The sequence below is a fragment of the Pinus tabuliformis genome, chromosome 9, assembly GCF_031772625.1.
Source record: "Pinus tabuliformis cultivar Carrire ecotype Pingquan chromosome 9, CPIR1, whole genome shotgun sequence".
NCBI lineage: Eukaryota > Viridiplantae > Streptophyta > Pinopsida > Pinales > Pinaceae > Pinus > Pinus tabuliformis.
Genome location: NC_142307.1, coordinates 1,615,386,526 through 1,615,402,060, shown reverse-complemented (window position 1 = coordinate 1,615,402,060; position 15,535 = coordinate 1,615,386,526). Strand labels below are relative to the sequence as shown.

Below are 15,535 nucleotides of genomic sequence, written 5' to 3'. Positions count from 1 at the left end.
AAAAATATCTTGTGACAAGGTCTTTGGAGGGTTATCAAAAATACTTTTTACAATATGTAACATGTCTTCAACATATGACATTGACTTCCTAGACTTTATGACATGATGACCAACCTAAAGACTCACAATGGGAGTCTTAACTATAAAATAAAATTCCTTGATCATGAAACCCATGAATCAAGCATTACAAAAATAATTTTGTTTTCTTCTTTACATCAATTACATAAAATCATAATTACACGTCATTATGAAGACCGAACCTAGTTACACTTTTCAACGTTAGAAAAGCTATGGATAAGTGAAATTTTGTCCATATGGAAAAACAAATCTACCATGAAAAGCATGAGAGATTCTAGGGATAGATTGAGTGATTTTCGAATTTAAAAAAATATGATTTATGGAGTGATTTAGAATTTAGGAAAATCTTATTTATCAAGTGATTTATGGGTGATTTATGGAGTGCTTTTAGGATTTACGAAAACTATAACATTTCTTAATTTTACTTATTGTAAGCCTATGGGCAATGAGAGAATGGCCAAAATGAATGTAGAATCAAGCCAAGAAAGTAATGTATGATTATGAATTTATACATGTACAATTTTCATTTGTCTAATGGAAATACAGAATCGCCAAAGGCTCTGTGTATGACTCTTCATATTATTGTGTGTTATTTTAAATGCTTTGCGATGTGGTGAATAATAGTTAATTGAGTAAATATCGGAATCTGTGCATGTAATATAGATTGAGAAGTTGAACTTTCCAGGGAAAATTCAATTCTTCCTGCATCAAGTTGGAAGCTCCCTCCAATATGTCCTGATCTCTAAGGCAAACTATGGTCATCTTTGCGAAAACTCGAATTGGGATGGAAATCTCCCTCTTTCTCCTGTGTGGCTGCTAGCTTTGGTAATCGCACCCCCTTCTAGAGTGAGAAAAACTACCTACGGCTACAGTAACTGGAAATATTGGATTTCTGAACTAGAAACCCTCTGAGAGAAATCTCCCTCTGTGTGTGCACTTTCTCTTTCGTGCAGTGCTCATTCTTCTATAGCAATCTCCTGCGAAACCCTTCTGCGCCTAGACAAGAAAATCTGATCAACGAAAACATTGATCTGCTTTACTGGAATTGCTTCTCGATTTTTCACTATTACCTGCTGGAACTTCTACTAGGCTCTGCAAATTTTTCCCTCCACTTGCACTAGAAAAATCGAACCCCCTGCCCAGTAGTTCGAACTACCTGGCCAGCCTTAGCGCAAATCTGGAAATTAACTGCCAAAGTCCCTCTGAATTTGGAAGATTTCTTTCTTCCACCTCTGAGCTTCATGTGTGAAAAAACTCACTCTGATAACATGTGAAAATTCCTTGAAATGCAACAACTGGAAATACTTATCCTAACTGATTATTAAATTTATTATTTTTCTGATTAATATCGAATTAATTAGTTTCTTCACAAATAAAAATAAACACTGCGGAAATAAAAATGTTGGAACTGGAGAAATGTTAGCACACAGTGCACACACAATAAAATATGACACCGTTATTTTTGGACAAATGTCGTCGGAAAAATCCAATGTGGGAAAACCGGTGCAACAGTGAGGGTTTTTATTATTATGCAGTAGAAGAAATTTTGAGTACAATAAAATGTCACCAAATTGTCGATTCTACCCAAGAGAAATACTTGCAAAAATATACTGAGGGATTTTAAAATTTACCCTCTCCAATCTCGACCCTGTGCAAATCCTCACTCTCAGCCCGAAATCGCTGCCAATCGAGCCGTCCCGCCTAGTGCTAACTGGGAATTTGTCTCTTCGACACTCACGAAAACCTTTGCTGCCTCTGCAACTGAAAACAACCTTCCCTTAAGCCCAATCGAACTGCTCTGCTGAAGCAACTGCGCAGTCCTTGCACTGCTTCTTTGAGAATAATTTCGACCTCCTCTTTCTGACTCTTCGAAATTGGAAACTCCTCCGGAATACTACTATGTTGCCCCTTTAGCACCTGCTACTTCATCACTGGCTCAATCTTTCCGCTGAATCACTTGCCATTGCAAAATCGATCTGCCTCGATCACTGAGTATCTCCATCTACCCATTGACCTCTTCTTATAATCTCCAGTTGGGACTACAATGGCCAAGATTAAGAGATAGTCTCCAAGTTGATCCATGTGAGTTTCTAGAAAATTCTCACCTTTCTCAATTAATTACTATTAATTAACCATTTTTCCATTAGGAAATTTTCAAGTATGTTCAATTAATTTGCTTGAGCCATCTTTAGGTGGAACTTCCAGAAACGATTTCTGGGTTTTGGAGAACTCAAGTTTTTTTCGCTTTTCCACAAAGTTTCGAGACTAGAATACCATCCGATGCTACAAAAACTAACAAGGGATGAGGCAAGATGTTGTCATTGAGCTATTCCTTTGATGTGCCTTTTTTGGTTGGTTGAGGTATTTTGGTTTATTCCTTTTGAGGATCTTCTTGTACTAAGTTGGTGAAGCCACATATTGGTGAGCCTGATTCCTAGTAAGGAAACAACTGACAAGTGCCCTATTATTGCTGCTGTGAAAAGTAGAAATGTTGATTCATAGATTGCTAGTTTTAGATAATACAGTATATTACATTAAGTGGATTATCAAAAGTGAAGATCAATCAAAATAGTAGCAAAAATAAAAATCACTTGAAAACATGATGTATGCCCCATGTTAGAGAATTTTAAGTTCAGAAAAATAGAGTAGTCAAGGTCTGGGAAACACAATTATATGGACAAAGTTAAGGTCTGCTTCTCATTTACAAATTCTAACCAGCTTGTAAATGTTAGAACTTCATTTAAATGTATTTACCATAAAAGAGCTTTTCGAAGGGAAGAAAATGATCTTTATGATTTTAATTTTCATTTTTTATTTCAAATGTAAGAATTCTAATTTTGTAACAGGTTCATATAATACAAGCTTAGAGCAAGATTCTATATCTACACCATACTATGTTATGGGAATAACTTTTTGAAGTTATGAAGCTTTTATGCTTTATGCTTTGACTAATTTTATTGCAAAATAAATTCTGTACACACTGTTTTCCATTTCCTCATTTTCATCCATGATCTCTATCCAATATCTCTTTGATCTTGTTATGTTTCACAAACATATCACTCTTTATATCTTCCTAGTAAGATTATGAATTTCAGTGCTAATAATGATATATCTCTTGTTGATCAGGTGTAATATAATACGAAAGATGCAGCAACTTCTTTTTGCATCTTCGACAACTGCACAACCAATATTGACACCTTGGGTAAGTACTTCTATGTTGCATCACACAAGTTTTGTTAAATAAATTATTCCTGATATTTTGAATCTATAAAATAGTTTTTCCTGTTCTTAAGTTTCTGAATCTTCCTTTTCCTTTACATTTTCAACTTGCTGGAGACTTGTAGTTATAGTCATATCTAGTTATTTTTTCTTTTCCTTTCTAGTAAACACGATCTTTTTACATTTATTGTAATAACCTAAATTTAAAGGATTAACCAGAGACTAAAATTCGACATTCACAATAGCAAAATGAAAAGCCCTAATTTAATCATTCATCCAGAAATGAAGTCATAAATTCACGAAGGAACTAGACATTCCTAAATATTAATAAATCATTAGCAAGTACTTACCTGTAATTTCATTTGGAGATGTTCCTTAGCTGTTGCTGCTCCCGCTCTTGCTACCAAACTGACTTTTCCTCCCAGCCTATCTGGGATCAACCTGTCCGGTTCCCAATAGTATGATGTGTAGTTTGAACTCATCTATTTAGAGAGTTAGGAGTTCAGCAATATTTTGTTTAATTAAATAGTAAATTAAATAAATTTACTTTATTTATAATTTTAATTAAATTACCTTATTTAGAATTTAAATAAATCATTTTGTTTATTTTAATCAAATTAAATTGTAAATTAAATAAATTTACTTTATTTATAATTTTAATAAATTATTTTGTCTATTTTAATCAAATTAAATAGTAAATTAAATAAATTTACTTCATAGCTCATTTAATTTTTATATTTTCTTTTTATTAAGGATTATCATACATATACATGTATATAAGGGTGGTGTACATATCATTTAATGAATATATTACGCTTTTTTCTTCTGAAAAAAAAAAAAAAGGGTGGTGTACATATCAAGTGCCTAATTTGATATATTCATTATATTCCGGTGCGATAGGAATTTATTTCAATAATCAATTCATTACCCTATCATAGATATTTTCCAATATTAGTCTGTATGTATACTAGTGCAATACATGCGATTCATGCATATGTAACTATCATGTAACTATCAATCGATGCACCGTATGCATGCTAATATTCACATTATGTTTTCAAGTGTAGGTGGGTCATTACATTTATATCAGGCATTGTCTTTCTGAACTGTATATTGTGGGAATTCAAGTTGAATTTCTAAGCAGCTCAATCCAATAAATAAGCATCAAGAAATGAGAAGAGTAGTTCAAACAGCATAAGAAGATGTCTAAAACATAATAGAAATTAATTTAACAATGCAGCCAATGGGAAAATTGCACTAGATCCTATCTCCTTCTACCAAACTTACTATAAGCATCCCAATTTTGTTGGTCTCCCATGGAATATACCCAGCTTCATGCTGAGCCACATTACAACAATTCCTGCTCTGTAGACACTATACATTTCAATATTTTTTGAACCTGGCTCAAATTTTCAATTAGTTAATAACTCTGATAGCATTAACTCCATGCCGTTATGCCATGTCATATGAAACAATTACACATGTATGATGATAAGCAGACTCATGCGTAACACATTAACAATTCAGCAATATATATTTATATAAACAGCTATTTTATAAGCATACAACACAGTAACACATAATTACACAATATAACATCATAGAACACATATAAACATGGCACTTTTGTAAAAACACCAACTGGCTGTGGACCTCAGATGTTCCACCCAGCCATAGGCATTGTTTTTCTAGCTCTCTCAACAGTCGTTCAACCTTGAGTTGGATCTATGACCTCCACTAGAGCAAAGGCACTCTCTCTAGGCCAACTAAGGTTTCATACTCAATATTGGGTTCAAACTAGGCCAAGGTAGCAAACTCCAACAACAACATCAACCAACAATCTCTCATTCCCATCAGCTTGCACAATCTAAGGAAGTGTACTGCCCTTCTTTTCAATACCTCAATCTGTCCCACTTCCCTTCTAGGGCTCCAACACAGGTTGGATAGAAGTCTCAAAGATGTGGCTTTAGGAGCTTAGCTGCTCTCATGGAGTCTCTAGGTACCCTCCAAGCCTCACACCAAGGGAAACCTATCCCATACTTTTCTCCCTCCAGGGCTCCAACATTCCCCAACTCAACCCAAGGAAAATTGTTTTGAATATTCACATAGGATTCACCTAGAACCTTCAAGGCGTTCAAATCACACTAGAGCAAGAATGACAAAGTATGCTCATTAGAGTGAATGGAAGAGACAGCTTTTCCACCAAGCCCATACCTTAAATGTGCATGTCTCTTGTGATAAGTGGCACCATTTAGCAACCTTCCCACCTATGAACTTAGCAAATAATGTATGCATTAAGAGTTATGACTTAGGAATATAATATTATATTCCTTGGCTTAGCCCCTTAGCTTAGCTGCCTTTCCCTCTCTTGGAGTCCTAGTGCCCATACTCTTTTGTCTGATTTGGCATACAATAGTGATGTATTTTATCAATCAATACTTATGTACATATTATAAGTCAAGCTCTTTGACCTTTGATCATCAATGTCACTTTTGCTCAAAAGCATTAAAGGCACTTCAACCTGAAAACATATGAGCTCAGTGGCTCGTAGTTTGAACTATCTATGTTTTCGTACACTTCTCAAGCATGATGTATCGATGTCAAAAATTTGGATCAAGTGAAAAACTGGCTCTAAAATTGCTAAATGTATAGCACCCTATACCTCTAATCATGATCTATGATTTTCTTGATTACAAATCCTCTATTAGAAGATCCATGCCTCCACACATCTCAAACATTATTGATGTTCATCAGTTGTAGTGCCTCTCTAACTACTACAATCCTCTTTAGGCTACAATTTGGGATTTAAAAGGAGTTTCGAAAACTTACAAAGTAAAAGTAAATTTGAATAAAAGCTATACAATATAAAATCAAGAAATTAGATCACAAACATCTCATCTTTTAGGGTTACTTCTAAAGTGTTTACATGTTTGGGGGTGCTTCATGTGATATGGGGTACATGTTGTATAATCAACCCCTAGATGGTTGATGATGGATTTGCACATTGGAGATGGCTTACTAAATGGTTGCTTGATATTAATTGGGTGGTTGGATGATATTTTTCCCTAGAGCATTGGACATCTCTTGATAGCTTTGGTGACATTCTACATGATGGCTACATGGACATGGTTACTTGCTTGGATAATGCCCTACATACTAGTGTTTCACATCATGGAGGAGGGCATTGGGTTCCAAACAACAGAGGGTAGCTTGGATGCTTACATGAAAGCTTCGACTGGGGCTGGGGACACCTAGGTTGCAAGTGTGTTCATGTAGAGGGAGTGGACCCAATGGAGTACATGGTTAATAGGTTTGTTATAGCCTTTGGGGGCTTGTAAGGAGAACATTGGACACACCTCCTGGAGTGCCCTTACATTTGGAGCCTTGTTTGTGGCAACATCACGTTTGTTCTTGACACGTGTACCCTTAGAGTGTGGCACTCCACATGTGTAAACCTACATTTGTTATTGTAGGTTGTGTTAAGTGCATGGACCCACATATCTATTGTTGGCATCCCTTACCTTTTTTATATAAAGGAAAAAGTCCTTTTTTATTATAATCATTATACTCTTCTCTCTGTACTTGTTTTCCTGGAGTGTGTCATGAGGGTTGATGAAGAAACCTTAACAAAAGTTATGAAAGGGAAGAGGAAATCTTTGTTGGGAGCTTGCTTTTGTGACTAGGATTTATTCTTGTGGAGAAGGCATTTGAGATGATGATCACTTTTTAATTATTCATTCACAACTCATTCATGTTCTTTCTTGTGTAGAGATGTGATTAGAGGATCCCACCACTTATCCCTTGCTTGAATCTTTTTGTGTATGTGATATCTTTCTCTTTTGGACTCACGAGGATTTCTTGTGATTGTTGGAGTATATTGTGTGAAAATTTCTAACATGAAATTCTATTGCAGTAACTGATTTATTTCACCTACTTATCTCAGTAGACATTGAAATAAATTCTACTGCAATTATCACATAATTACATAGAGAAAATAACAGTGATATACAAGCACAAGAATCGATCACATTAGCGCAGTTGTTTTGGACAATTGTCCCCAGAAAAGCCCAATGTGGGAAAATCGGTGTAGCAGATGAGGGTTTATCTATTAATCTTCAACAACAATTGCTTTACAAGGATGATTCTACAAAAAAAATTGAGACACTTCTGAGAGAAACACCTGAGACAAAGTTTCTCCTCCTCCTGGAGAAGTTTTGACATCCTGGAGACCCTTCACTCACTTCTGCGTCACTCTGCTTCAGTCTGCATCAGCTTGCGTGAGGACTGCGTCACCAATGGTGTTGTCTCCCTACTCTTCCCTCTACACTGTCTCTCGAATGCCCTGTGTCACCTCCTCCTTAGTCTCTGACTGTTGCTAATGCCCTCCTCTTCCTTCACCCTGCAACTCTCCCTTTGAAATCGAACTCGTTTTCCTTGAGAATCGATTTCCTTCTCCTTGAGAATCGATTTCCTTCGGGTTACTGAATATTTGCCCCAGTGTCTCTCCAACTAACTCTCTAGTCTTCTCTTATACTTTTCCTTTTGATGAATCAACGACCGAGATTAAGTCTCTAATCAATGGCTAAGATTAAAACAGACTTGATCCTCGTCTCTTAGAAGCTTCTCACCCATATCTTTATTAATACTCATTAATATTTTTATTTTCCTAAGTTTAGACTTAGGAACCCATTAAAAATATTAATTATTTTAATAACTCCTCATCCGGGTGGAATTTCTCCAAACGATTTCTGGGTCTTGGAGATCTCATGTGTTCTAGTCCCTCCACAAAATTCCGGAGCTAGAGCACGTACGATGCCAACCAAAATCAACATCTTGAAGACTATGGTTAGGGTTTCATATTTGGAGATTATGGTTTTGAGATGAAACTCTAGGTTCTATGTGGTGAAGAAGAGAGGAGACATTTTTTGGAGGACATGTTTATGTGATACATGCTTATTCGATCTCCTTGGTGCAAGCTATGGTATGTGTTACCCACCTCTTGTGGGTAGCGTATATAGGAGAATTTTTTTCTCCTAGATGCTCCTCAGCCGGTAGCTAACAACCCCTTGAAGCCACCAGATAGCTTAATGTGCCATTGTCTCCATGTAATAATCCTACTAGAAATTTACAATGATAAACAAAGCAAACATAGTAAAAACACATACAAAAATTTACAGCACGTCAAACAGCCAGAAATCTCCATAAACTGCGCTGTGCTGAGCCATTTTATTAACATATTTGCTGGGTACAAAGGTAAACTCAGAAAGCATGCACCTGGGCTTGCTAAAGGCAAGCTAACAATATTGAGGTGTTGAAATCCACTGCTCTAACATGCAATATGGCTATCCCCAACAATCTTTGCGTTGTCCCAGTGAAACTGCACTGCTAGTTGCAAATAATAGCTGTTAGGGCCTCCTTTGGTGCTCAGAAAATTCTGGGAAATTAACCCCAAGCTCTCCACCAATAACCCACAAAAACCTATGAAGGAATTGGCCAAATGTTGACCTTGAAATTTTAGTCCAAATTTCCCCTAGCTCCTCTAGTTGCTGGTTGAATTGGGACCCTTCGTTGACTCCCCAAATCTCCCCTACAAATTCTGCCAAATTATTTCTAAGTTCCTTGTCAAAAACCTAGAGAAACCCAGGAATGGTTTGTTCTAGTTTTGATGTTTCAAAATTGACCCCAAATGCTTGGCCCTCCTCCACAAGCAGAAGATGTAACTTTGCAACAAACACTGTGTTTGCTGCTCCTCAAAAGCGCTGGAATATTCCCCAAAATAGTTGCAATCTCTAACAAAATACTTCCTGGGACTCCACCCCAAGTCTCAACCCCAAAATCTCTTCACTCCTCAACCACCTAGCATGCCTCCTCCATGAATCACACAATCCCCGCGCTGCTGTTGCTGAGCCTCTCCACAAACTCCAACAACTTGTTACTAGTGAATAAATTTCAACCCCCACTCCGGTTATCAATCTTCCTTATCACTCCATGCATTTAGGTTTAAATCCAAACATGATAAAAATTCTAAAATCTGTAAATGACTAATTTTTTTAAAACACAAATTTAGAGATTTCACAACTGCTGAAATTGCAGAAATAAAACACAACAAAATTATGACAGCCACACACAGAAAATAACACAATGATTTTTGGTCAATGGGACCTTGGAAAAACCCCCTACAACTCTTGGGGAAAACCAGTTTGAGAGCTCTTCTTTATTTCTGAAAATGCTTTACAGAGAAACTGAAATACATAGTAAAAATTCCAGCAACCACAAAATACAACTTATCTCGATTTTCGTGCTTGAACTCCACCTTGAAAAGCGTGCCAATCAGCAAACAGCCAAAACATAAATTTTTACAGCAATAAAACAACATTAAATGCTGTATGGGCAGCCTCGAAAAACATGCCCAAAACTTGCTGTCCCTCTTCCTCGATTTCTATGCCTCTCTTGCTGTACGGTTTTTCCTTGGGATGCGTGCCAATAAATGTTGCTGCTTAGATTCGCTGAAATGTCTTCTTCACTTCCTCACTGTTCAGAAATTTTTTCGTTGCTCTCTCTTCTCTCTCTCAAATGCTCATGAAAGAATGAATTGATCTTTTCCTCTTCTCTTCTCCTTTTATTCTCTAAATGAATTTTTGGGTTACCCTAAGATCTAATCACTGAGATTCATTTAGATTTAGGGATGAGAATAAATGTGCATTTAATTCTCACTTTCTATTTTTTAACTCATCCACTTAAATAAAGACCCACATAACCTTTTATTTCCATAGTAACTTTTTCACTTTCTAATTCTTCATTCACTTTAATAGTGTCACCTTTAAATTAGAATGTAACTTTACCACTTATAAAGTCACTTTTAAATTAGAATATAACTTTACCACTTATAAAGTCACTTTTAAATTAAATTGACTTGACCACTTATAATGTCACTTTAGGAGAAAAGTAAAAAGTAAATTTGGACACTTTTCCCTAGGCCAAAGATCAAAGCCTTAGGGAACCACTTGTCCTCTGGTACCCAAATTTAACAACTAGTATGAACCGTAATAGATGGAACTCCCTCCTTTGGCTGGCACTCGAAGTCCACCGGAGCAAGGGTTGAGATTTCCGCTCGGAAACACTCGTGTGCTAAACAACGCTTGCAGACTTGGCTTTCGCTCAAGCGTGCTATGTCAAAGACAATTTTCTCAAAGATGAATGAATGACCAAAATGAGTGCCTCTTGCTCTTTTTATCAAGGAGCCTCCAAGATGCCCATGTGGGCCCAACTTGACTTTCCCCCACCAACTTCGCTCCAATGAGAGCGTGTTGTCCATGTGGGCTGCAATTCTCTATGAGTGGCTTCCACGTACCACTAGTGGCTCAATTTTCTCCTCCATCCGCTAATGTTTTGGCTCAATTTTGATAAAAAATACACGTGGGGCCTCTAAACCCATACTTCTTAAGTGCTAATTCGAATTATTTCAAAACTGGCAAAAAATTGATATTTCCCTTACTAATGTTGCTAAGTGGGAATATCACAGTCCTCGCCAAAAATTGCTTTTCCTCAAGAAATGCTTGAACAAGCATCCTCTCTAGCTGCTACTCTCCACAGTCACTACAAAATGTGCTAGGGTCCCAAATGTGCCACTGAATCATCCCTGACCTCTGCACTGTCCTGGCATGAAAGAATCCTTCAATACCAGGATCTCAAGCCATCCTGTCCAACGTGAAGCTCCCCTCACTCCACTCACTATCTTGCCCAGTGCAAGTACCAGAATTCCCCTACATACCATCAATGAGTAGGGGATTGTGATAATGTGGCACTGGGCCCAACCCCTCGTGAAGTTGTCCTACCACGTAGGCCATCTCATGCACTCCAAGAGTATACTCTCGTAGATACCACCCAATCCTTGTAGAGATAACATCTTACTCACATGAGTTTTTCCTGATATCATCCTGCTGGCCCACCTACCATGCTAATGAAGCCCCCCACTCCATCAATGACTCTCTAAAGCCCAATGGAAGATCTGCATGATCTCTCCCTTGAGTAGCCAACTCATTTCTAAAGGTTATTGAGCTGTGAAGGGCTGTGATGCTCTGGTTCCCTGCTAGTCCCAGGGTGGTGCCACCATGCTAACGCTGTGCTACTATGACTATAACACACTCCCCATCGTGCGCAGACTATATCCTCCTCTCTTGAGGCCTAGTGGCGAAAAATTTGTGAGAGGCAAGCCCATCCTTCCTAGGCATCTCCATGATGCCAATATCTACCCCTCCATTGCCAATCTCAACGCCGAGCCATAACAGGATAAGTCTGCCTCGCCATGTAGTGGAGGTCTTTGTGATCCCCCATGTGTCAAACCCAAAGTGAACTAGATCTCCCTCTCCCATGATCGTGGTCATCACAAAGTGGAGTGATCCATCCGCCAACTGAATCCCTGGATCCCCCAAACATACAGGGAGCTCATAACTCCCTCTTGTCACAGAATGTCGCTGTGTAGCGCTGCTACCTGTTAGAACCCATCTGGTCCGCATCTCTGACCTCTATATGTATCGCCTAGGTCGACCCTAAGTATTAGGAGTATGTCCCATGCGTGCGAACTTGCCCTGCTCCTGCCAGACCACGCAGTGAAATCCGCTATCCCAACTCATGATGATACACTTGGACACTGCTCGGAGTCTGGGTACCCTCCTGTAAACGAAGTGTACCATCCATCGTCGCTCAAATGTGAGCCCAGGGGTGGAACATATGCTACCTCAGCAATCAACCACGTCATCCCTGAGCCTGTATTCGACAACTCATGCACCTACCAAATGTCTCAATTGGAGAGTCTCGTCCTGGCTCATGACATGCGGTGTCTCATCCAACTGTCTAGGGTGAGCCTCCCACACCCTACTGTCTGAATGGAGAGTGTCAAGGGGCAACAACCAAACACTCTGTGACTATAGACAACACTGGAGGATGATGGGTGGGTATGTCTCAAAGGGTATGATCAAAAGTCTGTCGGAATGCTCAAGAGTAATCCGACAGACGACACTCTCTCCGCTTTGGATCTGCTGATAACCCCCTCGAAGCCTTGTCTCCGCTAAACATGGTGTCCCCAGATGCTCAACCATGTTCTCATCGATTCTAGGTGAGCTGCATCCAATGGTACACCCAATGCCCGGGTCCATAAGTCTCCTTGGAGGCAACGCTCCAAGAGCCCGCTGCGCTACACCATGTGTCACTGCATACCACCAAGCTAAGTCACCTGACACGGGGATTCGGGACACGTAGGATTCGGGATTCGTGGTGTCGGATTCGGGACACGCTGACCCCCCGGAATAGGACACGTTAGGACACGTTATATATTATTTTATTAAACAAATATATATATATAATATATATTTATATCTATATATATATATTAAAAATTAGATATTATCATATTTCTTACACAAATTTTAATTAATGATACAAATTTATTGATTTCAAACATAGATCTTCATCTATAGCTATTAGCATGCATAGTACATACAAAATTCAAATAAATGTCAATGGTATTGGTCACATAAATGATAAATCTATTAAAAATTTAAATCATGATTCATAATTCATAACTGAAAGACAACTTACAACTACAAGATAGTAAGATAAACACACTGACAACTGTAGTTTTCTCATTAAGTCATCAAATCAAAATGTGTTATATAGGTAGTGTTGGTGCAATGCCAATGGCAAATAGAAATAGAAAATATAAAACAACTACAGGTATACAAGCCTCAAGGCATCAATCAGCATCAGAATCAGCATCACTGTCCCCATCATCATGGTCCCCACTGCTCTCCTCTACATCCTCCTCCTCCCCTGTATCCATAGTCGCCTTTGCATCTGCTGGTATGGAGGCTGACCCCTCTAAGTCATCAAATCTAACAGGCTCTAGCACTGGATCATTGAGATCCATGTTGGCCAATGCCAACTCAACAATGGTGTCTAGACCCATATCATCAGGAACAGTGTTACTTGGGAGCGGGAGCGACATATTCAGAAGCTCTTGGTTTGGTGCTCTTGATTAAATACGAGTTCCATACCCTAATACATGACAAAATTCAATGGAAACATTGCTATCCCCCAATCCTAAAATCCTAAAAACTGATAAGTCTGCTGGATTTTGAATGAAATCTAAAATTCTACTTTCTCCATATGAAATCCAATGAGGCCGGAACCACTCTCAAACATCCTGAGTCATTTCATGGTAATGTTAAAAATTTAAGTAAAAGGATGAAAATGAAGATTAAGGATAATGTCACTTTTACTTTAAGAATTTAACATTACCATGAATAGCATATCAATACTAGGGCCTAGACTTGATTATGAAGCTGCCAAAATGCTCTACTCCTTGCTGCAACAGCACAAATCACTTACCAAATGAAAATATTAATGAGCAAACACGCCCTTTTCATACCCGCGCTGAGCTTAGCAAGTCCTGGAAACCGGACACGTGTCCTAAAATCGCGACACGCCCTCGGACACGACGTGTCTTGTGATTTGGACACGAATCCGGACCGAATCGTGTCGGATTCGCCGGATTCGGGATTCGCAGGGGGTTTAGGATGAATCCGGTTTCCTAGCCACCAAGTATCACCGTACTCCTCGACATGCCACTGTATGCCGCAACTTGTCCTTGTAGACCATTGGATACCCCTTGCCACGGCTATACCATCCTGTACCATCCTGCATCCTGTCTATGTCAAGGCACCAGTCACTCCCTGCGTGTAGACAATGTGATGTAAGGCACTCCTTCTTCACAACGCAATCCGACACACTGCGGTACACCACTATGCACCTCCATGTCCACTGGTAGTCTACTGCTCAAGACTAGATGCTCCCATACATCCCTGGATGTGATGGCCTAAAGTTGTGTCTCTACGTGTCGACCCACACCCAATCGGTATCATCACCTCCACTATCACATCACTATATCCATCGATGATGGATCTTCACTCCAAATCCTCCTTGAGGGATCCGAGAAGTGAATCTCCCTATGTGTCAGCCGTGATGCCACCACCTCTCTGCACCTCTACATCCTCTGTGCCCCACACAAAAGTGAAGAGTCCCCAACTCCATACAAGGCACTCTCTGGTGGCTTGCCAATGCCACCTCCTCCGATAAACTCCTACCAGAGTATACTGATCACCTTGTGATTCCATGTATGAACATCATACTAAAACGACCTATGGAGTCTGTCCATAAACTAGTTGGCCACTGGTGCTAACCGAGACTCCCCTCGCAAATACGTGTGCTCAATTGTTAGGTCAATTACACCACCACAGTTGTAGTCAACCGACATATCCAGGGAATGATAGGTAGTCCCACCTGGATCCCAATGTCAGTGTGGGTTGAAGAAAGGCCATGGAGATCACCCCCATGGATACACTTTTGATGGAAACAAGAAGAGGGTGGTGGAGACCTAAAAGAATCCTAGGGTATGAAGGAAACCCTAGGTAGTTAGTGCATAAGGATTTGATGGTTAGGGTTTGAGAGAAACCTTGATTTATGGCAAAGACTTGAGATTTGATGTATGAAACTCTAGCATGGTCTATGTGAAGATGCTCAAGCACCTGGGACATATTTGATGAAGCCCTGATGACCTGGATGTTGAGAAAGTTGATTGGAGGTTACATTCTTATGTGGACTATGGATAGCGATCACTCTTGAAGGCTGGTTTAAGAGGGAGAGGATCACCTCTCATTGAAGATAAGTACTCCTCAACTTATGATGTTTCTTTGTGTCTTTACTCTTGTTTAGACTTATGGATCTGATTATTGTTTTGATCCTTTCTTATACTTCCTGCATATGTATTTGAGTATATGGATGTATCTAACCTCCTTGATGAGATGTGATAAGTAGATCCCTCTTGAGAATCATTTGAGATGCAGGAAATAAAAGCTAAATCTGGAATGAGGTAAAAAGGCACTTGATGAAAATGTGACAATCAGTACAAGCTGCCTATGAAAAGGTGCAAAGGTATTTGAATGCTACAAGGTATGAAAGGTATATTGTTTCAATGCTATGTATCAGCTATAACATTGGATGACTAGGTAAGCCTCATGGTATGTTGAGAATGTCTCCTTCACAACTGGCTCATGCTTGCATATGAAAGTAATTTGGATTTATGTTTCCTATGATGAAATGATGCACCTAGTATTGAATATTTTGATAATGTTGATCTTCTTGATTCTACGAGGTTACTTATTGCTGATCTTGGATATAGTGG

General features: G+C 38.9%; 1 protein-coding gene across 5 annotated transcripts in view; it reads left to right on the top strand.

Annotated features, from left to right (window-relative positions):
* The window catches only part of LOC149154957 (AUGMIN subunit 3-like), a 690,355-nt gene that overhangs the window by 374,475 nt on the left and 300,345 nt on the right, over positions 1-15,535 (top strand). For 4 of the 5 annotated variants that reach the window (XM_089441744.1, XM_089441743.1, XM_089441742.1 and 1 more), the window contains one exon: positions 3,205-3,280. The exons of the other annotated variant lie outside the window; for it this stretch is intronic. In XM_089441744.1, the coding sequence (XP_089297870.1) occupies positions 3,205-3,280 (76 nt within the window). The remainder of the gene's footprint in view (positions 1-3,204; positions 3,281-15,535) is intronic. 5 annotated transcript variants of the gene reach the window in all.